The sequence below is a fragment of the Dothidotthia symphoricarpi genome (genome assembly GCF_010015815.1).
Source record: "Dothidotthia symphoricarpi CBS 119687 unplaced genomic scaffold P153scaffold_12, whole genome shotgun sequence".
Classification (NCBI taxonomy): domain Eukaryota; kingdom Fungi; phylum Ascomycota; class Dothideomycetes; order Pleosporales; family Dothidotthiaceae; genus Dothidotthia; species Dothidotthia symphoricarpi.
The window spans coordinates 1,041,424-1,067,189 of record NW_022985019.1 but is presented as its reverse complement, the minus strand read 5'-3'; the positions used below and the strand labels follow the sequence as shown (position 1 = coordinate 1,067,189).

Here is a 25,766-nt window from a genome sequence, read left to right as displayed (position 1 = left end):
TAGTTTAGTTATAAACCCTAGATTATATTATAAACTATAGCTAGGTTGTTAAAACTACTAATTAATTAGTAATCCTAAATATATAACTAGGGTAGCTTTAGAGAGGGTATAGGTAATAATAGTTTATATAGATAAGCTAGTATATAAATATCCTATATACCTTAAGAGTTATTTAAACACTTTATCTATCTATCTATCTATCTTATCTATCTTATCTTATCTTTCTTTATAACTAAGATTATACCTAACTAATAATATAATTCTATTAGCGTAGCCTAGGAGTTCCTACGCTGCGTCTTATAGTAAACTAATAATTAAAGAATAAAGGTAAGTAATTACTAGTACTAGTATAGTACTCTAGATATCTCTAGTAAGATCTCTAAGGACCTAGTTAGGTAGTAGAAGAAAATAAAGGAAATTACTTAATATAATAGTAATATATTCTGCTTAAGTAATCTAGATATTAAGTAGCGTCTTATACTTAATAAGAGGCTTAAAGGAAAGCTCTATAAGGTTAGAGTTTAGCTTCTTCTTATATAAGTCTATAAGGCTAATAGGGCTTTCTTTAATACCTAGCTCTTTTAACTTAATAGCCTTACTACTAAGTAGCGTAATAATACTATTTTAATTAAGGATAAGAGGTATTTCAAGTAAGCTTTTATAGACCCTAGGTATACTACCTAGAAAAGAAGACTTATAGAAGTAATTTAGAAGGTATAAAACCTTACTACAGGACTATAAGATTAATATAAAACAAGGATAAAGCTAGCTAACTATATTAAAAGGTAGTAGTAAGAGTAATAGTAATAGTAATAGTAATAGAAAGCAGATAGCTACTTATAACTAGGTTAACCTTTAGCTACTATAGTTAGTATAAATATATAATAGGAACTAATAAGTAATTAAAACGTGTATATAACTAAAATATAATAGTAACGTAACACATTAATTCCTATCCTCTAGAGATTTTTAGGTTATTAGTATTACTCTTTTCTTCTACTTTAAAGGCTAGCCTTATAAATTCTATATTAAAGTGTTATAAGGAAAGCTTCCTCTACTAAAAAGTTTAAAGTTTCTACCTAGCCTTTTTAGTATATAAGTTATTTATAAATTATTTATTTAAAAATATTTATAGGCCTTCTATAGTACTTATCTTATTATAATCTATCTATAATAGAGTAATACTAGCTATAGGCCCTTTTAATTAGTTAAAGATATACCTAGGGCCTAATTCTAGTTCTTTAATATTATATTCTAGCTTATAGTTTATCTAGGTTTAGAACCTCTAATAGTCCTTCTAGTTACTATTAAAGTAGTTAAGATCTAGTATCTTAAAGTTTTTTATATAGGTTTTAGTAATTACTATAAAAAAGGTTAATTCTAAAACTACTTTTAGTCTATATACTTCTTTTTCTAATTATTAAACTCTTTATTTAGAAGAAGTAGGTACTAGTAGTATATTATTTTTAAGAAGGTTAATCTTCTAGGTTAGTATCTATAGCGTATTACGTAGTTCTTTTAAGAAGAACCCTTTATTAAATCCTTTAATTAGTTATTTCTTAGCTACTACTAATAATAGGCTAGCTATTAAGATTAGTATATTTATAAACTTTATTATCTATTATATATCCTTTTAGAAACTTTAGGAAACTAGCTAAAGTTTTAGTAGAACTTCCTATTTATCTAGGTTCTATCCTGCTATAATTTATAGGTATATTTTAATTACTTTCTATATAAAGCCTATTTTTACTAGCTGTAAAGCTTCTACTTTTAGCTTAGTAACTATAGTATCTCTTTTAATAGATATACTACTAGTAGTTCTTAAGGTACTTCTAATACCTAGAGGTATTTTTATAAGTAAATTTAAATATAAGAGGCTAACTCTAAAGGTAGTTACTAGTATAAATTAAATAAATTTACTAAAGATCTATAGTACTAGTTTTTCTTTACTTATAGTTCTTTTAGTAGCGTACTAAGAGTTTCTAAAGTGTAGGCAGTAGTGTAGGTATTAGTAGTTAGGCCTACTAAGCTCTAAGGCTTTACTTACTAAGGTTCTACTAGGCCTAGCCTATTATAAAGTTTAATATATTAGTTAAAACTATTACTAGCTTTACTAGATTAAAGTACTAAAGTATAAAGGCTTTTATAAACTTTAATTAAATAAAAAGAAAGGCCTTATAAACCTTATTAGGCTAACTCTATAGTTAATACTATTTTATTAAACCTTTTTAAGTCTTTTTTAAGTTTTTCTTCTCTTTTCTATCTATACTAGCTCTTATAGGAGCTAGTACTAAAAACTAGGTAGCTATTATATAGTCTACTAGTAGGCGTATAATACTAAAGTAGTTATAAATAAATCTTTTATAGAAGTTTATAAAACCTAAAAATACTTAAATATTCTTATATTTCTTAGGCTTTAGCTACTTTTTAATAGTTTATACTTTTACTAGGTCTATAACTATACTACTAGAGGTAATAATAAAGCCTAAAAACTTTATAGATTTTATTAAAAAGATATATTTACTTACCTTATAGTATAAGCCTTACTTAATAAGCCTATTAAGAATCTTCTTTATATAGGTATTATAATCTTCCTTATTTTTAAAGTAGATTAAAATATTATTTAAATATACTATATAGGTATAATTTACTAGGCTACCTAAGGCTCTATACATATAGGATTAGAATATTACTAGTATATTTACTAATCTAAAGGGTATAACTAGGTACTTAAAATAGCTATACCTTATTTTAAAAGCTATCTTCTACTTATTACTTTCTTTAATCTATAGCTTATAATAGGCTTTATAAAGGTTAAGCTTAAAAAAGATAGCTACCTTTAATAATTAATCTAATATCTTACCTATAAGTAAGATAAGGTATTAATTTTTAATTATAGCTTTATTTAGTTTATAATAGTTTATATAAAGTCTTATTATTTTATTAACTTTTAGTATAAAAAGGATTAGAGTACCTATAGGTAATTTACTAAAATAAATCTATTCTCTCTTTTAGGCTATATTAAGGTAGTCTTATAGGATTTCTAGCTTATAGCTAAAGAGGTTATAGATAAAAAGATTTAAAACCTTAGTCTCTAGCTCTAAGTTAATAAAGTAATTATATTTCCTATTAGGCTAAAGTATACCTACTTAATACTTACTAAATATAAGCTATTTATAGTATAGCTTCTCTAGTATAAATTTTAATTTATTTAAATCAAGTATATTATCTTTAACTACTAAATATAGAGTATTTATTTTAATATTATTAGTTAAGATATAGGCTATACCTAGAGGTAGTCTAGTCTAATTAGAGTTCTTATTATATATACTAGTAACTATTTAATAGGCTACTATTTCTAGTAGCTAGGCTAAGTTTAGATAGTTTTATATATAGTAGTAATAGTAATTTATAATCTTTAAAAACTTATTCTTTAGCTAGAGAATTTTCTTTTAGTAATAGTACTTTATATCTTAAACTATATTCTTTTTTAGTTATACTTTACCTATAGGTATAGGTATTCTAGGGTTTCTTTATAGGAGTTTCTTATATAGGGCTTTTTAGCTATTAGGTAGAAGCTTATACGCTAGATTACTAAAGTAAAGAATATATACTCTTTTTTCTAGGCTTATATTATTTAGTAGTTATTTTATAGAGAGTAACTAAATTTTATTAGTATTATTTACTTACTATTTAAACTTACTTATTAAGAAGTAGATCTTTAGATCTGTCTCTTATAGCTAAGAGTACTTTAGTATAAAGTTATAACTTATAAAGTTTACTACCTAGAATATCTAAGAGCCTACTTCTTTAGGAGTTTCTTTTATATTACTGTATAAAAGTATAAGTTTATATAGTTTAAGAATATTTAAATAGTTACTATTAATACAGCTTACTACTAGCTTCTAATAAAATAAATTATAGAAAAGATTTCTCTCTTTAACTATATATTAGTTAATAATATTAATCTCTATACTTAAGTTATATAGTATATAGAGGAGTATTATAGACCTATTAAACTCTTATAGGATTATAGTAACTTTAATATAAGTTTATTTTCCTTTTAACTCTAGCCTTAGCTGTAATTAGAAAAGATTTATAATTAGAGCTTTTCTTTTTTTAGGCCTTAGCTCTTTAAGTCTTAAAGTTAGTTAGTATTAGTTTTTTAATTTAGTTTCTACTAACCTTTTTTCTTATTATTTTAATTATTACTAGTATTTACTACTTACCTACTATTCTAGTTTTAGACCTAGAGTAAAGCACTAGTAAATTAGTTCTAGTACTATTTTAAAGGTTAAAAGTTATATCTTTTTTTATAGTTACCTTAAGTTAGAAAGGTAGCTATTTATTTAGGCTTTATAGAGTCTAATAGTTTTAACTTTATCTTTAAACCTATAGTAGTTTCTATATTATAGAGAGCCTACTTAAACTCTAACTATTTAGTAATAGTCTTTAATACTCTATTATACTAAATCTCTTATTAGTAAGCCTTAGGAGCCTTTACCTATACTAAAGAGATTTTTAACTTATTATTTATACTACTATTTATAAGCTTAAAGAAGCTTTAATAAAGTAAGAATTTTCTATAGTTTAGGTATAATAAGAATATATTAACTAAGTTATTAGTATACTACTTAAAGTTTTAAAACTTTAAGTAGTTTTTATACTATATAAGAACTAAGTTTTATACTAGCTTCTACTCTTCTATATAAATATTAGCCTAGGTATAGATTACTTCTTTATTAATCTTTTATTAAATTAATTCTTAGTATATTTTATATTAGATAGTACTTATTAATTAGTAAGTTCTAGTTATAAAGTCCTTTAGTACCTAGGTATATTTAAATACTGCGTTTATATCTTTAACCTACTAATCTACTTATTAAAGAGTAGAGATATAGAATTTTTTACCTAATTTAGGCTTAGAGTTTACTATATTAAGTACTCTAATTAGCTTTCCTACTGTATTAGATACTAACTAGAAAGGCTTTACTAAAGCAGTAAAGTATTCTAGGCCTAAGTACTATAAAGTAACTTAGAGGTATCTTTTTAGAATTATAATATATTTTAAGCTAGTACTTTAAAGTTATTCTTCTAGAAGCTTATCTAAAATTAATTAAATATACTACTTACTACTTAGTAGAGCTACTTATATATAGACTTTTAGAAGTAATTTATAAAGAGGTTATAAAATACTAAACTAGTAGATTACTTCTAAAACTCTATTAATACTACTTTTTATCTATATTTTAGGAAAAAGTATATAGCTTATTTTTTTAATTAAGAGTTATTTTAAAGAGCTTTTATATATTTCTTTAAGTAGCTAGTTCTTTATTAGAAAGTAAGTTACTTTTTATTTAAAAGTTTCTTCTTCTTTATTTAAGCTCTTTATATCTTTAATATAGGTAGCTAGGCCTTACTTTAAGGCTAAGTTACTTTTAGTCTTAAATAAGAATACTATTAGGTCTTTCTTAGGTATAATATTTTATTCTTTTTAAAAAGGTATTATTTTTTTATTAAAGAGAATAGTTTCTATTTATCTTAAATTAACTACTTTTTTTAAGAAGAAGTATAAAGGATTTAAATTATAAAAGTACTATAAATAAGTAATTAAAATATAGAATAAATAGGTATTTATTAAGAGTACACTAGTAAATAGGTTTAAGGTACCCAATAATAGGTTAGGGTTAGGTTAGGGTCGCACAGACTCTAGGTTAAGGTTAGGTTAGAGTAGTCTAAGCTTAGGGTCGTAGTTAGGTAGAGGTAGTTAAAGCTTTAGGTTAGGGTTAGGTTGGGGTAGTTAAAGCTTAGGGTTAGGGTTAGGTTAGGGTAGTTAAAGCTTAGGGTTAGGGTTAAGTAGGGGTAGTTAAAGCTTAGGTTAGGGTTAGGTAGAAGGTACCTACGTAGGTTGCCTATAAAAATATATGTATATATTATATAAAGATATGTATATATTATAATAATAATATAGGTTAGTATTATATAGAAAATATAAAAATATTATTTAAACTATTTAATTACAGCTATTAATTATAGTAACAGGTAGGGTAGATACGCTTATACGCTAGATATATTAATAGGCCCTCTATATCCTTCTCTTATTTAATATTCTCCTCTTTAATAATAACTTTATATAGGTTACTTATCTACTCTACTAGAGCTAGAAGATCTAATAGATTATTAGCCTTGTTATAAGAAGCTTTATATACGCCTATATCCCTATCTAAAAGGTTTATTAGCTAGTCTACCTCTTAAGAAATTAAATCTTTAAGAATTATAATTTACTAAATTGTTTAACTAGATAAGGAATACCTTTAATTACTAATTATATTCTTAGTAATATTAAAAACGCGCTTAATACTAACTTAGGTAATTAGTATTACTAATATATTCTTTATAACCTAGGCTAATTAAGAATATATACCTTTATTAGCCTTCTACTACTTTAAAACGTTAAAGGAGCTATTACCTATTATATATATAGTACTAAGGTAAGCTTCCCCTTCTTAAATAGTTTAGCTATTAGAATTATTAGCTTCTTAAGTTTAGAAACTCTAACTTAAAGTAGAAAAACTACTTAGTTATAATAAAGGGGCAGAAGGCTTCTAAAACTATTTACTGCCTTATTATTTTTATAAATAAAGGGTTAAGCCTAGTGTAGATTTACTTTACCCCTCTTAGTTATAGCAGCTAAGGTAATTAAGAAATTGTATATAATATATATATTTATTTTAAGAATCCTATAATTTATCCTATACACTTAGTTAGTATATAGCTGTAATAAGTAACTGTAATAAATAAACCTTATATATTATAAGTTTCTAAGTTAGGTTAAGGATTATTATATAGTTAAATAAGAACCTATACTTTATATTAGTTTTTAAGTAGTACTTACTTAATTTTGCCTAACCTCTTCTAGCTGTAGCTTATACTACAGCTAGCTAATTAGTATTCTTTTAATTTATAACATCCTTATTAAGGTCTTCTTCTATCTAGTCTAAAAAGTTAAATAGTTAATTATATATAAGCTATATATACTAGATCTATAGCTTCTAGTTCTTGCTTAGGAAGCTAGTTACGTTCTTAAATTACTTAAGTATCTTTATTATTAGCTTAAGATAATACTACTTAATAGAAGATAGTTAAAGGCGTTTTAGATTATAAAAGTCTACCTTACTAGTATTATTTTTAGCTAAAATACTACTAGTATAAGTACCTATACTAGCCTTAAGGATAATCTCTTACCTTAGCTATTTATTAATATATCTCTGTAGCTTAATTATATACTTATATATATTATAGGTAGAATTCTATCTTGTTTTTACGTTATAAATAATAGATAGCTAATCTTTTACTAGAAGGTATAGCTATATTAATATAAAGTGCTTATAACGCTATAGTAAGATATTAATTATAATATAAATAGCTCTAAGCTAGTAGTTAATTAGTATATAATTAATATATATAATAAAAGGGTATATTCCTTATAAAGTAAGTTTAGAACTAATATCTACGCTTAAATATTCTAGATATAGCGCCTTTATAGAGTACTAATAACCTTAGTAGGAGCAGCTAGTTTTAGATACTAGATAATATCCTAGATAATAAGGTTAATAATATAAGTAAGGTATAGAATAGTATTTTCTTATAAGCTTTAGGTAATTTTATTATCTTATAAGTTTACTTTAACTGCCTAAGTAAGTATAGTATTATTACTAGTATTATTATAGGTAATAGTAAGAAGCCTATGCTTAGTACTAGTTTTAGAAAGTACTTTGCCTACCTCTTCTACTATAGAAATACTAGTATACCTACTATATATTAGAATAAAATCTAGTAGCTTCTCTTAAAGTTTCTAATTAGTATTAATATAGTACCCTTTAATAGCTAGGAAACTAAGGTAATTACTTATAGACTACCTATCTAATATAATTAAGATTTTAGTTATAATACTAAGATTATAGAGAATAGATATCCTTACTTTACAGTATTAATTATAGAAGTTACGCTAGAATTTATAATAGCTAATTATTACAGCCTCTAGTTATAGGAATTAAATAAAGTAATTAAATAATAGCTGTTTAATTATTTAGAAGGATAAATTACTATTAATAACTAGCTATATAAGCTCTTTCTTAAAGTCTAAAGTAGAATATAGAGAAAAAGGATTATAAGTTCTTTTCTTACTAAGTAGGGTAGACTAATTAAGAAGTATTATTAGGTATAAGTATATAAAAATAATAGTAGACTTACAGCTTCTTAAGTTTAGATAGTTAAGTAAGTGTTTTATTTTAATAGTCTTTTTAGCTAATAGGTATTAAAGTATAAGGTTATAGTTAAGGTAGTATATATATAAATAACTATTTATAGAGTCTACAGCCTTACTAAAATATAGCTATACTTAACTATAGTGTATAGTAGAGTTCTAATATAGATAACTAGTTATAGGGTTAACAGCCTATTTAGTCCTACTTTACTACTTATTCTAGGTTAAAAGTATATTTTTATTATTATTATTCTGCTTTGTTGCTATAGGTAGGTATTTAATAAGTTTTAGGTTTAATTTTTCTCTACCTTTAACAATCTAGGGAGTAGTTAACCTTAATATATAAAGGCTAGGTAGTAGCTTATAGAATTGTTAGACTTCTTAAATAGGCTTAGGCAATAGGTTAATTGTATATCTAGTAGTATTAATTAATATAGTAAGAGAGAACTATAATAGAAAGCTATAATAAAAACTAGGATAAACTTATAGTAATCTTACTATTATATATAATCTTTACTTTAACTATAAAACTCTAAGTCTTTACTCTAATAATAACATACGCTAAGGAAGTTAAACTAATTATTAAGGGTTAGTAAAATACTAAGTTAAATACCTTATAGCTAGTGCTTTATATCTACTTTACTATTAGGTTATTTTATCTAAGTTATTATTTAAAGAATATTATAGGTTTTAAGTTATATTATTATACGTAACTATTAGCTAATATTACTACTATCTAACCTAAGCTTTTAACCTTAGTATTATTATCTAAAAAGCCTTTAAAATCTGTAAAGCCTTTAAAATTAGTCTTATTATTATACTTATTAACGCTTTTATACTTATTTTTACTCTAGTTATAGTATTTATTAATTTCTAAATTAATATTAACCTTCTCTTTATACTTATTACTATTATTTCCTTAAATATATAGGAGATTACTATATAAAGTAAAGATATTTATGCTTAGGAGTTTGTAAATAGGCGTAGGTTTAAGTTACCTATTACTATTAGTACGTAAATATAATAAAGGTATATATTAAACTTATAACTAATCTTTACTAGTTACTATTACTAATTCTTTTACTATAAGCCTAGTAATAAAGGCTTACTACTCTTCTTTTATACCTTTACTTTTAAAAGATTAGCTATTTAACTTTACTAATCCTTCTTTATAGGTATTATATAAAATCTATTTAAAGGCACTACTAGTACTAAATAGGCGTAGTTAGGTATAAGATTAAGGTTTAGTACTTATACTACTTTAGCCTACTTAAGTAACCTTTTACAGAACTTATTAATATTAGCGTATATTAACTTTCTAGTGTAGATCTTTCTATTTCTTATAGACCCTATTAAGCTTAGCCTCTAACTACTTAGCTAAAGTTTATTAGTAAGATTATATAATAAATAACTGTATTAACTTACTACTCTTCTAATTATTAAAGTAATTTTATACTAGTTTCTTAAGTTTTCCCTTAAGATACTTCGCCTACTTATTTTTACTTATAGCTATATATTAATCTATCTTTTTAAGTTACTAGTTAAGCTAATACTTTATAGTATAATCTATAGCTTTAGTAGTAAGAAGTGCTTTTCCTTCTTTACTAAGTAGAGTAGTTTAGTTTCTTTAGGTAATAGTGCAATTACTATTACTAAGATTACCTATAAATAGTTTTCTAAAATTTATTAGGTAACCTTTTTAAGTACTAGCTTAACTGCGTTGTATAAGGATATTTTAGACTTTATACTTCTTATAATTAAACCCCTATATAAGTAAGTATTTGCTATAATAAATAAATATATTTAATATCTTAGTTAGATTAAACTACTTCTAATACTTAAAACCTATTAGAGGGTTATTTTTTAAGGCTAGTAGCAGGCTTTCTAGGATATTATTAGGCTCTTCCTTAATAGCGTCTATTGCGTATTATATAATTAACATTTATAATAACATAGTATAGGTGTAGTTATTAAGTTAGGGTAGGTAGTAGGTTTTAGATAGAAAACTTAAAGTAAGAGAGTATAGGTAGCCTATACGTACGCGTTACCTGCTTAGTATAAATAGTAAATTTTTACTTACCTTTACTACTTATTATTCTTAAAACTTTAATAAGCTTATCCTACTATTATTATACTTCTAATAATACTTAATTATTATGTACTTTAATTATATTATCTAAAGTTTACTCTACTATAATAGCTAGAATAAGAAAACCTAAGCTAAATACTACTGCTACTAAGTAGCTAAAGAAAGATTTAGCTACTAAAGCTACGTAAAAGACTACTGCAAGGAAAATAACTAGTAGAAAGTAGATACTAGTAAAGAAGAAGTACTAATTTAAGTAAGGTAGTATATTATTATATTCTTTAATTATAGATAGATACTAATAATACTTAGCTGTAGCCCTAAAAGATATTAAGAAGTATTAGAAGTCTACTAAGCTCCTTATTTATAAGTTACTATTTTCTTACCTTATTTATAAAATTACTAAAGCCTTACTAAGGAGTATAGGTATACGCTATTAGAAAACTATACTTAAAGCCTTCTAAGAGGTAACTAAGTTATTTCTTATTAGTTATTTTAAAGGTATAGTTAATTTCTCTCTACTACTGCTAGCACTATACTTACTGTAAAAGACTATAATATTAACGCTATTTACGCTAAATAGGTTACTATTTAGTAGAAGAACTTAGTACTAGTAAGATATTACTATAGTAGGTTTAGTATAATAGGATTCTAGGTAAATAAATAGGTTTACATAATTAGCTTTCTCTATATAAGAATGCTTAGATTTATAGTTTAAATAAAACCTTTTATAAGCTATAATAAATAACTATAATAACTACTGTCCCTAATCTAATACTTACTAAAATACTTACCTATATAATATAAAATTCTAATTACTAGAAATATTTTAGGGTAGATATAATATAACCTAACCCCTACCTAGGGTCTATACAACCCTAACCTAACCCTAACCTAATACTAGCGTTAAAATATTAGGTTAGGGTTAGGTTAGGGTAGACTGTACGTTAGGTTAGGGTTAGGTAGGGGTTGGGTTATACTTATATAAGACCTAACCCCTACCTAACCCTAACCTATTTACCAGCGTAATTAAGAGATTAAATAAATTCTTAGAGTATAAGCCTTAGAGATTTATAAGTACTATATACTAGAGCTCTAAGGGCCTTATACTCTTAGCCTAGAGGTTTACTAAAGGTAGGCTAATAGGAGCTTAGATAGAAATACCTATAATACTATATACTTTAACTAATTTTTTTAAATAAAAAAGGGCTAGGTAATAGCTTCTATACTAAGATATTATATTAGATTCTTACTATATTATATTTATCTGCTTATACTAGAAGTATAAATTTACTATAAATTTAAAAACAAAAAACTAAAATATAATAGAAATATAGAATATTATTATCTATTTCTAAAGCTCTTATTAGTAGATAGAGCTAATTAAATTAAATTAAATATTAGCCTCTCTTATCTAATCTAGTTACTGCTTAGTATAACGCTAAAAGTACTTTTACTCTAGAAAATCGAAATAATTATAAAAAAACATATAGTCCTAAAGTATTTAACTAGAAAGATAAAATAAAGTTTAAGTTATCTAGTTTTGGAAGACTTAATATATACTTTCTTATTTAGAGAACTTGTTATTTTAGATTAAATAGAAGTATCTTAGTAATTAAGAAAATTAAGAGAGTAATACAAGAGTAGATAAAACAGAATTAGGATTTATAAAAAGCTTAGACTAAGTAAAACCTAGAAGTAGTACTATAGTAATAGGTACTTATAACTATTTAAATATATAAGTAAGAGCTAAAAATAAATTCTATACACAAATATTAATAGTAAAAAGCAGAAATCTAATAGATTAATCTTGATTTTCTTTATAAAATTAATTTTCTCTTAATAAGTTACGTATATATAGATAGATTCTTCTATTCTTATAGAAGTTATAGATAAGAGAAAGCCTTACTGTACCGTATAACTATTTTTAATATAAGTTAGACAACTAAGTAGTAAAAAGAAGAAGATTTTACATTTAATTAAAAGTACCCTATATAGTATTCTATCTTACTAAGATTTACTACTCTAACTAAGAATATAATAAGACTAACTAATAACTTTTAAAACATCTCTAATTTACTTTTAGAAAAGAAAAAAGAAAATAAAGAGTTTCTAGTAATAGTTATATTTATAGGACCTATAAATAGAAATAGTAATAGATATAGAAATATAGTCCAGGTACCTAAAACTAAGTATAATCTTAGGATAAAAGAAAAACTTACTTATTAATATATATCTATAAGATAGGCCTAATAAGCTCTTTTAAAATCTGTAAAAACTAAGATTATAATAAACTATACCTTGCTAAAGACAATACTGTATTATTTATTAGTTCTTATTAGAATAAAGTAAATTCTTTCTATCTTTATTAGGGTAAGCTGAGTATTTTATAACCTTAACAAGATTCTAGTATCTCTCCTAATATAAAAACGAATTAAATAATATATCCAGTATAAAATACTATTAAGAAATTAGAGAATAAAATTAAATTTTAAATTAAGCTAGCTTACTCTATTAAGAAAAACTAATAATATAGTAGTTTAAGTATTTATAGGTACTATAGAAGTGTTTCTATAATTTCTATTAATTTAGTTTATTATTAAAAGAAAATCTTTATAAACTTTTTATTTTAATAAAACGGAATTTAATAAACTTAAATTATTTTATTATCTTACACGTAAATTTATTATTTATTAGTCCTTACTAATTTAGAGTTATAGCGTATTTTTACTTATTATATAAGCAGATAAACGTAATACAGTAAGATTCTAGTCTAGTAACTTAGTAAAGAAGCCATAACCTAGCCTCTTTATATATAGAAAATATTAGTAAGAGTATATATAAAAAGTATTAAGTAGTAAATTACTTTTATATCTTCTAGTTATATTTAACTTAATATACTAGTATAGATATATATTTAGAAGCCTAAGTAGCTAATAGTTTAGGTTTAGTTTAAAACTAAACTTTTATTTATATTAAAAATTATAGCTAAGTTAAAAATTCTTTTAAATAAAACTAGTATTAATAAATTTATAATAGGTAGCTTTTAAATAGGTCTAAGTAATAATAGCTTATATAGGTAAGCTAATATATAAAGATATTTTATACTTAAAAGCTTAGATACTTTTTATCTATCTTCTATTCTATCTTTAATTTTATCTTACTATAACTAAGATTATATGTCTATAATTTAATACTATTACTAAAGCTTAGACGTTTAAGTACTGTATCTTATAGTACTCTAATAAGGTATAAATTACTAAGTATAATTCCTAATACTATTATAGTACTTTAGATATCTTTAGTTAGATTTTTAAGGACCTAACTAGATAGTAAAAGAAGATAAAAGGTATTACTTAGTATAATAGTAATACGTTCTGAAATTATATAGGTATAGAACCTATATACACTGTTAGCAGGATAAAGAGTAACTATTAGGGTAATAGTATTAGTAACAGCAATAATAGTAATAGTAATAGTAATAGTAATAGTAATAGTAATAGAAAGTAGAGGGGACTAAGTCTAACTTTAGTTGCTATAGTTAGTATAAATAATAAGAACTAATAAGTAATTAAAATACGTGTTTAACTAAAATAAAATAGTAACGTAATATATTAATCTCTGCCCTCTAGAGTAACTAGTCTTTATATAGCTAAAGTTTATACTAGTTTAAAGTTATTAGTATCTATTTTTCTATAACTATTACTATTACTATTACTTTAATAGTTACTAGTTCTCGAACTACTAATAGTGTATATAGGTTCTAAATATACTAGAATCCCGCTACTAATCTTATCTATTAAGAAAAATATATATAATTTAAATAGTTTACTTAATTTAGCTTCTATCTAAGGTTAAAATAGTATTATTAAACTACTTTATAGGCAGCTACTTAAGTTAAAAGAGTAAAGTATTAATAAAATCTTTCTTAGCTTTATAAACTTCTATAGAAAAAAGTAAAACTATAATATTATAAAGCTTTACTTTTAGCCCTTTACTAGGTAGAATGTATAGCTAAACATCTAGATTACCTTAGTAGAATATATTACTATTATACTAAGTAATTATTATAGGTATTTCTATCTAAGCTTCTGTTAGCCTACCTTTAGTAAACTTCTAGGCTAAAAGTGTAAGACTCTTAAAGCTCTAGTTTATAGTACTTACAAATCCCTAGAGCTTATACTCTTAGGATTTATCTAATTACTTTATATATACCTATTTATTCTATATCTTAATTACCTATTTATAGTGTACTTATAGTAATTCTTTCTGTTTGTCTTTACTACCTAACTTAGTTTTTAGAAATCTTACTAGAAGTTTAGAGATTACTATAGTAACGCTATAATTACTTATTTTAATTTTTTTAATAAAAGATTAATATAAGACTTAGTGTCTTATCTTCTAGGCTGCGCTAATAGAGTAATATTAATACTTAGGCTTAATTACAGTTATAGAGAAAAATAAGCTGTATTAATATATAGGTAGGTAAATAAATAAATAGATAGATAGAAAGATAGATAAAAAGAGTAAAGAAATTAAAATATATAAGCTAGAAAAGAAATTATAATTTAAGCTTATTAATATAAAGAGGTACTATAGCCGAGCTTTAGTAAATAATAAAAACTAGACTTTATTACTAATATTAATTCTAATTGATAGTAACCCGGGCTATTAAACACTTATCTTTATTAGTATAGTAGGTAGAATCTTACTAACAGATAGTTATTCTACTTTCCTATACTATTACTATATACCTTTTTAAATATAATCTATTATTAAAAAGCTAGGTAATAGCTTCTATATTAGGTTACTATACTATAGTTTTACTCTATTATCTCTATCTAATTATATAATAAGTATATATACGCTATATATCTAAGACTATAAAGACTTTTAACTATAATCGAATTTAGCGTTTATAATAAGTTAATAAACTATAATAGTTCTAAAAAATATAATTTAAGTTTCTGTTACTAAAATTAAATTATAAATAAATTACTACTTTACTTTCTTATATTTTACAAAAAGACCTTAATATATATAGAATTACTAATATAGAGAATTTATACTTCTTTACTATATTTCGAATTTTACTAGGTATTGTTCTAAGAAAATAAATTAAGTCTTACTCTTAGTATATATAGAATACTAACTTATTTCTTATCTTACTTTTTATACCTTTGTCTTAAAAATCTTGTATAATCTTTAAGGTTTATATTCTAAGATTTAATAATAATTCTTTATATTTATTAATATAATATAGACATTCTACGTATTACTCTTTTAGATAAACTTAGCTTTAGGTATATAAACTAATTTAAACTTTTTTTATAACACTAGCTATTTTAGCTTAATTATTCTACTTTATTAAATTCTGTTATTTAAAGATACAAAATTATCCTATAATTAATATTATATAATTTCTTAATAATTACTATATATACTATAGCTGGAATTAACTAGTTGTTAATACTTTATATCTACTTTATCTACTTAGTAACAGAATTAGGTAAATTTACTAAATTAATTAATAGAGTAAGAAACAAAGAATAAAGACTATATTAATAATAACAATATAGTATTAATAGGTTAATATACTTTACATTAAATAGTCTATATATTAAACACTTATTTTAGTTTCTAAGATAAATTAGATATATTAAAAAAAGAAAACACAATCTCTATATAAGTTACTAACTAGCCTATCTAGAGGCTTTATTATTAGCTCTATTATTAGCTTAATTCTAAATTGGAATTTAGCTTAATTCTATTCTAAAGTTTAAGTTTAATAATAATATTAACTCTAGCTTAATTATAATTAAGCTTATAAGTAGGCTTATAGGTAGGCTTTATTATAGATAAACTTATAGGTAGGCTTTATTATAAGTGTTAACATAAGATAATGTTAATAGTTAGGTTTTCAGCTTAGATAGAGCAGGCTTAAGTAAGTTTACTATAATTAATAGTAGTACTAGTAATAGCATATTTAAAGGAAAATTTCTAAGTATATATATACAAAGTCTAGATCTACTTACACGCAGTAGAAAGTGTAAATGTACCTAATTCTGCAGTATAAAATACCTAGTGCTTATGTAAATCACACTAACGCGGTACCTCAGTGTTCTTGAACAACACCTCTGTAATGCGGTACGGCTCAGGCAGGTTGAGACCTTGGTGACACATGACCGGCTCATCCCCGAGGAAATCCTTGGGAAGACCGAGCTTATAAAAACTCTAGATAACGCGAACATCATAGATGACCTTTTTCATCATTCGGTTTTCTGATTCAGCTTTTTTAGTGTCCTCGAAAACATATCTGACGGCTACTGTCAGCATGACATTCTATGGATCGACAACTATCTCTGCTCGTGAGCTGCGTTCGTCCATAAGTGATTAGATAAAAGGGCGAATTTGATGAACATCTTTGATCATCTTTGAGAAAGTGCGATTGGTCTACCTTAGTTGTCTACAGACATATGTTCCTAAAAATTATTCAGTTATTCGAACATGATTTGAGCAAATTAATTTACTCATCTATTCACTCGTTGATGCTGATACTCCGTAAGCTACGTTGCTTCCAGTCTTGTATATTTTGGAGTCTAGTGGGATGACGTCGTGTGCCGATATTCGCGCCATGACATGGGCTACAGATTGGTAAGAGAAATTTAGCTCTCCTCAAACACTGCATGGAGACGTCTACACAGGAGTACAACCGTATAATACACCTCTTGCCCACACAGACCGGTGATCACAGGAACCTATAAACTGGCGCCGACAATCGATAATGCGCCCGCGATTCCCTCACAATCATCACCCGCAATGCCTGGCGCACTTTCCTCGGTAGCGCACGAGAGCAGCGACGATGAGCCACAGAAGGCACGGCGCACGCTCTCCCCATCGATCATCGAAAGCGTGGCGGGGCTTAGCGCAGGTGTCGTGTCGTGCCTCGCTGCCCACCCGCTCGATCTTCTCAAGAATCGGCTCCAGCTCAACACGCAGACGCCGCCGCGACTCGGCGATTCATTTCGCATCCTGCGCAATGTCGTCAGAGATGAGGGCGGCGTCGGGGCACTGTATCGCGGGCTGTGGCCGAATCTCTTGGGCAACAGCTTGGGCTGGGGCTTGTACTTTTTGTTCTACGGGAATCTGAAGGAGCTGCTGCAGCGCCAGAGGAGCGAGGGGGAGCTTCTGGGCAGCGCCGACTTCTTTTCAGCCAGCATCGCCGCCGGCCTCCTCACGGGCGCCTGCACGAATCCTATCTGGGTGGTCAAGACGCGCATGCTCGAACGCGGCGCGAACCACCCCTCGGCCTACAAGACGATGCGAATCGGCCTCCGCCACGTTTACAACACGCGTGGGCTGAAGGGCCTCTGGGCCGGGTTCGTGCCCTCGTCGCTTGGCGTCCTGCATGGTGCGGTGCAGTTCTCTATCTACGAGAACATGAAGAAGCGACGAGGCACGCAGCTCGGCGGCCAGGACAAGCTGACCAACTGGGAGTACGTGTACATGAGCGGCGGGAGCAAATTGCTAGCTGGCGCCATCACCTATCCCTACCAGCCCATCCGTGCCAGGATGCAACAGTTCAATGCTGCCCAACAATACAACGGCCTTTGGGATGTCCTGAGGAAAACGTATCGCAACGAAGGCCTGCTCGCGTTCTACAAGGGCGTCATCCCCAACATACTTCGCGTCATCCCTACAACCGTCGTCACTTTTCTTGTTTACGAAAACACAAAACTATACTTGCCCAAGCTCTTTCCAAACGATGAGGAGCTAGCTCACGATGAAGACTAATCACATAATCTTCTGCATCAGTCTGACAACCTTTTGTTCATGTTGGCCCGGGGAACCCGAAGGGTCGACTTCAAACACCTGATATCGATTCACCATATATGACGGTAGAGCTTGTTTCAAATGAACGCTCTACATGAACACTACTCGATCTATGCACCATAGGCGAACAAGTTCACTTGCAGCACGTATCCTCGGTCTTTGCTTGTGCCTTGTCCCCAAACGCCAATTTGCTAATCTTGTCCACCAGTGTGCTGCCCTGCTTCACACCACTAGGCACACTACAGTAACTCGGAGGGATATCGAGACACGGGTTTCTCGTAAAGAAATTCCTCGGCCTCAGAAGCAGTGTCATCGGCTCGGCAGGCATGATTGGGAAGTCCTCGGGAGATGGGAAGTGGGTAATACCAAACGTGTGCCAGAGAACAACATCGGTGTTTTCGAGGTTGGCAGTGGGATTCGAAGCAATCCAGGCGGGGAGGCCTTGTGAAGGGTCGCCAGAGGTTTGTGGGACATGACGACCGGCTGGATGAATTTGCGCGTCGTCGTCTGATTGCTGTTAGCCTGACACCCTAGAAATGCTCAATGAAGACGGCAATCTTACACTTTGTGACATGCACAGCATGTCTCGCGAATCCAGCCCTCTTCCACACTAATCCGCCCGGCTTTGGCAACAGCTCGGGGACCTCCCGACTCACTAACTTGTAACTAACTGGCTTCTTGCTGTACGGGTTCAGTTTTCCCTCATTGCACATTTCCCATGTCCTGCTCGTGGCCCCATCGTAGTCGGTCGCCGCCTGCTCAGGGTTGCTGAGCTTCGTTTTCTTGGCATAGAATGCGTTCCCGTACTTGTTCTCTGCACTGCCAACTTCCCCGTCGCCGCGCGTGGCATCGACCATGAAGACGGTGTTGTCTGGTCCGTCAATATTGGGGTCCACGCGCAAGCAAAATAGATGCTGGTGGTTGTGTGCGTTCACGCCGGGATAGACCTCAGTGCCCCAGCCGTTCAGATCCTCGCCGGGATTCATGGCGTATGTGTTTAGGATGCCTGTCAGCTTGATCTCGAGTTGAATCGTGCCGTCGAGGTGGAAAATCCAGTACACGCAGTACTCGTAGTTGGCAGCTGTGAAGACGTGTGAGACGATGAGTTTGCGAGCACGTGTTACAGTTACGCTGTCATCACGAAAGTCGGTGTGCTTGAAGAGAATACCTGCGTCTTCTTCGTGGATGCAGATGGCGTTCTTGATCGTTGTCGCAGCACCAGCTCGATTAACAAAGGCAGCGTCCATGTAATGAATCGCACCTTTACAATCACATCCCAGGCTTAGCGAATTAGTCATGTACCCGCCACCGTATTCACCCAAGTCAAAGGCGTGCTTGCGTTGATGAGGGTGTTCAGGGTTTCCGTACGGCACGACCATCTCCGCAAGTGAAAGTCGCCAGAAGGTGTCTCGGATGGTGCCTTTATCATTGAAAGTGATGTTGGAGAGAACCATGCCTTCCTGTGTACATGTCAGCATTCCTTCGCCAATACTGGGAGAATAAACTATACGCGGTAATTGAAGCCGACATGGAATTTCCAGTTGGCCCAACTGATGTATCTGCCATCCACAGAGAATGAGACTCCTTCGGGTTGCGTGATGTTGATTGGCTTCAAATCGGTGCGAAACCCGCCCTCCTTCTCGATTGCGGCCGCATGGTAATTGTTGGGTGATGCGGTATTGAGTGGTCTTCTGACGGGAGGTACGTCAATGTGAACGATTTCCTGCGTGTCGGAGTTGTAAATCGGACAGAAATCAAGTGGATAGGTGTATTGGCTATCATCGACATGTGGGCGATAGTACATGAGGGCTTGCTGTAGGCGGACATTGTTACCGAATCGCTCGTCGTAACCGATCGTCCAAGCTGGTCTGTGTCAATTGAGATGCAATAACGTGGTCATGCACGTACTTACGATCGCAGTACACCTTGTGCATATCTTCTGGCGGAATACCGATGATACCGCATTGTTCGATGACCTTCGGATCTTTTCGCACAATGCTCTCAACAATTTGCAGATCTTCCATAGTAATCTGTCATCGACTTAGTGTTTTGACATCCTCAAGATGCTTCTCGTCGACTGACCAGAGGCTGTACCCCGTCCATTTGTTCCCAACTGACAATCTTCTCCTCATTCAAGTCTACGGTCGCATCATAAACTTTGCTTCCTCTGCCAATGCATACTACATCAGCAACTCGATGTGGTCGAGGCGTATGCTCGACATCCTTCATCCATTGCATCATCTCCACCTTACGCGGTTCCCACAACGTGACTGTGTTGAAGAAGACGTTGTTGTTCTGTTTGCGAACAATCGCAACCGCCTGTTCAATCTCCGACTCGGAAAGCGGGTCAAACGGGTGTGGGAGCTCTCCATGACCAGCCAGGTGGAAAGCTGCTTGCTTGAGACGGTCGAGTGCCATTGCGTAGTTGGAGGTAAATCGTAGAGTGAAGCGGGGTGTTATGTAAAGTCCCGTAGCTACCGACGGTGGATGCGGTGCTTTTTAAATCTACAAAGCCAAGAAGTTTTTGCACGGCAGATATGTTCGAAATCACTCGCGAACTCCCTTGACGTTACTGCAAAACAATTCGTTATGTTAATCGAAGCTCATATCCGGACGATAAGAGCTTGTTCGCGATATAGCACCCTTCCTGGGTTAGCGTTCCCCACTTCATGCATGCACGTTAATATTCTTTTAGACATCCATCATAGCCCGGCGTCAGCATCAAAGCCGTCGCTTTTCTTATGCACGGATCTCACTCCTAGATTACGTATAAGGAGGACAGGGAAACTTTCAACACGGACATACAAATATGGGAGAAACAAGCTGGAGATTTTTTTGACTTCAGTCGCTGAGTTAGGAACGCACACGGCTATTAAGCATGAGTTCCATCATGACAAAGAAAGGCATACGCCGACTTGCACGATCGATAGTGTACCATGCGTGGTTCGAGCCTTTGATATCCCACCGCACTACTATGAGACTGTCCATCTTCACCTAACCTCTAGGAGCCCTGCCATTATAGTTGGAACCAGCCGAAGCAGTATAATTGCCGAAGCAATCGTAGTCGAAATCAATCTCGGCGCTTCGTTTTTGGAGGACCGAGACAACAGTATCGAAAGAGCAAAGCCCATCTGGATCTGTGGGACATCCGGGATGAGACTCATTGATCGGTACAACGGCGTCATTACTGGATATTGAACTTAGAATCGGAAAACGATTGAGGTGTCGAAGAAAAGTAGAATGGAACTTACACGATGAATCTTATCTGCTTAGTTGGAGTGTAGGCTGGGCAGGAAAGAACCTGAGTGGTGAAGTGCGTCGCGAATGGGACAAGCTTGCTAGCCACAAAGGTGTTCTGCATACGGTTCCCACCAGCGCTCAGAGGAGGGCCATCGAACAAAGCTGTTAAATTGAAGGCAACAAGAGCATCCAGTAGAACAACTTCATGTGTTGCATCCGCATAGATAGACTGGCTGAGAGGGAAATAGGTAGATGTGTTGTCAAAGGTTTGGTTCAAAGCAGAATTTGCGGACGGGTAATTCCCAGTGAAACGACCTAGATACTCATCCAGGTAGCCTTTACCTTGGGCAGCCGATACTGGGGAACCAGGTCCGTTGTTGTAGTAGAAACTCAAGTCGTAGTAGTATTCGTAGTTCAAGAAATCCTCCTCTGTGAAGAGGTTGCAAAAGGCCGAATATCCAAGAGCGTGAGTCTCATACGAGCACATTTGGAGCATCGCAATGGCGTCGGTGGAGGTGAAAGTGATACCGCTGGCCTGCGTCTGGAGCCGATTAATCGTGCTGTTGAAGGCATTGGCGGCGAAACGTGAAGCTACAGTGCTTCCGATGCTGCCCCTGCTGGCGATGTTAGAATTCGGGCAAACGTCGTACGAAGCACCCGAATTATTGACTCCTATCGATTCAACGAGTATCTCGATGTTAACCTGGTCCATATATTCCGGCACACCAAAGAAACCAGCCGCAAAATTTTCGGCAGTTTTGACCATACGGTCCTGGGACTCGGTTCGGAACACTGGAATTGTTTTGGCAGCAGTGAAGTTATTCAAAAGATGTCCGTAGAGCTGGCGGTATTCGACCCCCAAGAGGAAGTTCTGGCTACGTCCAAAGGGCGTAAGGAGCTCCGCACCGAGCTTGTAGGTCCAGGTGCTCAGAAACGCAAGCTCGCCTGAGAAGGTAAGTCCAGTCTTGGTAGAGTTTGCAATCTTTTGAGCAAATGTGCTAGGTGCTGCGCCGCTGGTTGGATATCTAGCTCCGTGTCGGTAGAGGAGATGCATCTGGGTGACTTCGCAGCCTTCTGGTGCAAGTGGACTCGCCTGAGATAAGCCGTAGTCGGAAGATCGTAGAGAATACCATGGAGAGAGATTACCCCAGTACTTGCTGATATCAAAGTTGGACCCGGCATCATTGTCATACGGTTGCGGTTGAATCAGAGGAAAATGATTGGCATTGCCGTCATTGTACGGATATGCCTTGGCTGTCTGTATAGCTGCAGGCTCTACTCCCGTGGGCGTTGGTCCAGGGAATCCAACTTTAGATTCTGGAGGAAAGAGTTGAGAGTTGGCCGCAGCTATGGACGCAGATCAGCAACCAGCCGTGACATGCTCTTGCGATACACTGGACAATACTTACTACCCGAAGGTGGAAAAACATCAGCACTGGATGAACCGGCGAAGGGTGCCGCCTGGATTGTTGTGGGCGCTGCTCCAGTCCGGGAAACGAGTGCTAGAAGGGTGGTCGCGGTTGCCCACGCGATCGGAGATGCTTGCACTCTCATGTCGATGTCGGGGAGAATACAAAGTATAGCCAAGCTGCATCAAGCTTTTGCCCAGCAAAGATGGGCGCAAAGGCGCATTTTATACGCTGGCGCGATGAATTTTATCTGTTCGGGAGTGCCATGCAGCTTGCCAGCCCGTTGCAGCCATACATGGGAGCCAGATTGGCCAATCGGATGAGAAGCTGTCCGCATGTGCAGACTGCACACATCAAGATAGGGCAGGGATAGACTATCAAGTAGGGGAGAGGTAATGATACAAGCGGCATCATTACCAGTCTTCTGAATAACAGGATGTCGTCAAGGAATGGGCCCTGGACGGAAGCTTGAAATAGTCCTTGCCCATGCCAATGTAACAGGAGGAAGCTCTTGTTCCCGTGGGAAATCTGGAACCAAGCTCCAATGAAGTCTTCCGGCAGTTTAACAACTACCTACAGAGAGTCACCGAAGAGTTGCGTCACCATCTCTGCAAGTGGGTACCTTCCCCGCTCCACGTGTAGCTGTGATGCCTGTGGGTTTGCTGCATTTTGGAGCTAGGGAGAACGCAGCCTACTTCCGGCTTTCACGTTGAACCGAGAAGAGGGTGCGACCATGGGTCAGGTGATTAGAGATAATCGTCACGTGTGTTTGACAAGTGTCCACATCTCGGGCTTCCACATCGCATCGCATCACCAAGTCCTACACATTCCCTCTAGGCACAGCTCCCGGTTCACGTCCAGACCCCCGCCGTTCCAACATCCGACAAGACTCGCCCGTCATGGAGTCTCCCGACGTCTTCACGCTCCTCCCGCTCGAAATGGACCCTTCCACAAAAGCCGTCGCGGCAACAAGTGACTTAGGCAACGCACTGGTCGCCGAGCTCGACGCCCTAAACACTCTGCACCGCGGCCTCCTGAGCGTCGAAACACCGACGGGCACGCCTCCGCCACCAGTCCCCGTCAACCCCAAGCGCTCCGCCCAGATTGGCAAGCTGCGCGAGTCCGGTAACGCCGAGTTCCGCAAAGGCAGCCCCGCCCAGGCCGTCAAGCTCTACACCCTCGCTATCGACATGGCCCTAGGTCGCCCACACTGGGAACCTTCGGGCCTTGTGAGGGAGGAGCTGTCGAGTCTGCTGAGCAACCGCGCGCAGGCGAGCATGGCACAGCAGCTCTGGGCCGAGGGCGCCGTCGATGCCGAGGCGAGCGTCGAGATGAAGAAGGTGGGTAATGCCAAGGGCTGGTGGAGGAGGGGAAAGTGTCTGCTTGAGATGGGGAGGCTAGACGAAGCGGACCATTGGGTCAAACAGGGCCTGGAGTTTGAGGCTACAGAACAAGACTTGGTACAGTTGAAAGACGAGATTGAAAGGAGGAAGAACGCAGCATGAGCTTTGTACACGCAAGTTTGAGGATAAAGGCTAGTTTATGGGGTATTCATTGAGCGTGTGCATTGCAAGGCGTCTGGCGTATGTAGCATCCTTGGCCATGGACTACATTTTTGGTAGAGGGTATCTTCACCCAGACACATTCCATAGGTTGGTGGACCTAGGGCAGCTCTATTTTCCAAATCTGATCCATAGCACGCTGCCGACTAGCCTGTCTTGGAGCCTTCTTCTCGGTCAATCGAAGTACTAGGAACCAAGGTGCAACGAAATCATACAACAGCTTGACAACTACTACTAAGTCTAGCGTGGGAATCTTGCGCCAACATTCCTTGCAATATGGGTTGTGCGTGCACTGTTGTCTATTTTAATTGTCTAGTTCTCTGGTTTTAAGAGCCGCGGAGGACATAGCTTACGTGCTGCTTTTTCAGTTGTCCGACAGTCTTCTTGAATCTTCGGCTGGCACTTTACTATGAAGCGCGTCGTGATCATTGGATTACAGAGTTTGGTTCACGCTCAGACCACCAGTCACCCGGACATTGCTTTGGTCAAATACTGCGCGTGCGACCGCCTTTCGAACACAACTCTCGACATGACCTCAACCGACTCTGATGTCTGGTCACACAATTCCTCTGCCATCATGCAGTCCTACCAACGTACACGTCCAGGGTTGAATGGCATCTCAACATCAAAAATACTCCGCAAAGACCCACTAGACAAACCGCCTCCGTTCAAATCGTTATCCCCAATTTGGCCCAGGTACAGGAAGCTGGCCGGCGCCTTCATGCCTCCTTCCTCATCCAACAAGCCAAGATCAAGCCCAGCATCCGGGGTGCACATGTACATGCCCGCCTAGATATCATACTCGCTGACCAGTGGTAACATAAACTGGTCTAAATCGTAACTCAGCGTTGAGAGAGTAGTGGCTTTGCCCCTAACCCAACGGCGCGACATCAAGCGAAACAGCGCATGTCAGCAAGCGAGTATGGTCGTCGACGGGTGGTAAGGACGCCAGACAGAAACCCTGCCTTCAGCGCTGCTTTCGCTGTGGGGGTGGAGGTGTTTCTGTGCGTCTTACATACGAATGTGAAGATGATAGCGGATGTTGGTGTGGTGCACAACATCTCCTCTACTGGCTTTCGAAGACACGGCGCTCCCGGCGACCCAGAGTGCCGGCGATGATAGGAACCACGCGTCACACCTGAGAGCAAACATCAAACGCCTGGAGGCCGAGATCGAGGCTAGCACTTTAGAATACATGGCTATCGTATATCAAACTGTTTCCCCCGTTAGTTTCATTCACCTCCTATCGCTATCTCGACATGCGAGTCTTGTCTTGTTGACTGCTCACTGACGAAATGATTTGAGAAAGCTGTGTTACAATGGAAAGCCACCTCGTTCTCGCCGAGACGGCTCGGGCAAGATAACAGTTA

The 25,766-nt window shown here is 33.6% G+C and overlaps 5 protein-coding genes across 5 annotated transcripts; 3 read left to right on the top strand and 2 right to left on the bottom strand.

The window, feature by feature from the left end:
* Positions 1-17,171: 17,171 nt before the first annotated feature.
* On the top strand, positions 17,172-18,146 carry P153DRAFT_376760 (solute carrier family 25 protein; the record flags this gene model as incomplete). The annotated part of the gene is made up of 1 exon (XM_033669693.1): positions 17,172-18,146. The coding sequence occupies one exon, from the start codon at positions 17,172-17,174 to the stop codon at positions 18,144-18,146; it is 975 nt and encodes a 324-aa protein (XP_033523044.1).
* An 86-nt stretch (positions 18,147-18,232) lies between these two features.
* Positions 18,233-20,687, bottom strand: P153DRAFT_42110 (uncharacterized protein). Its single transcript, XM_033672285.1, has 5 exons — positions 20,268-20,687; positions 20,098-20,215; positions 19,696-20,048; positions 18,748-19,645; positions 18,233-18,692 (listed from the first exon to the last, which is right to left on the bottom strand). The coding sequence occupies exons 1-5, from the start codon at positions 20,601-20,603 to the stop codon at positions 18,319-18,321; spliced, it is 2,079 nt and encodes a 692-aa protein (XP_033523043.1). The 5' UTR covers positions 20,604-20,687; the 3' UTR covers positions 18,233-18,318.
* Positions 20,688-21,124: 437 nt separating this feature from the next.
* Positions 21,125-22,979, bottom strand: P153DRAFT_423822 (phosphoglycerate mutase-like protein; the record flags this gene model as incomplete). The annotated part of the gene is made up of 3 exons (XM_033672453.1): positions 21,125-21,372; positions 21,437-22,742; positions 22,835-22,979. 3 exons carry the CDS (start codon positions 22,977-22,979, stop codon positions 21,180-21,182), a joined length of 1,644 nt encoding a protein of 547 aa, XP_033523042.1. The 3' UTR covers positions 21,125-21,179.
* A 421-nt stretch (positions 22,980-23,400) lies between these two features.
* Positions 23,401-24,690, top strand: P153DRAFT_367745 (uncharacterized protein). Its single transcript, XM_033668350.1, has one exon. The coding sequence runs from the start codon at positions 23,734-23,736 to the stop codon at positions 24,337-24,339; it is 606 nt and encodes a 201-aa protein (XP_033523041.1). The 5' UTR covers positions 23,401-23,733; the 3' UTR covers positions 24,340-24,690.
* A 115-nt stretch (positions 24,691-24,805) lies between these two features.
* On the top strand, positions 24,806-25,189 carry P153DRAFT_386764 (uncharacterized protein; the record flags this gene model as incomplete). Its single annotated transcript, XM_033670568.1, has 1 exon — positions 24,806-25,189. The coding sequence occupies one exon, from the start codon at positions 24,806-24,808 to the stop codon at positions 25,187-25,189; it is 384 nt and encodes a 127-aa protein (XP_033523040.1).
* Between the last annotated feature and the right edge of the window lie 577 nt (positions 25,190-25,766).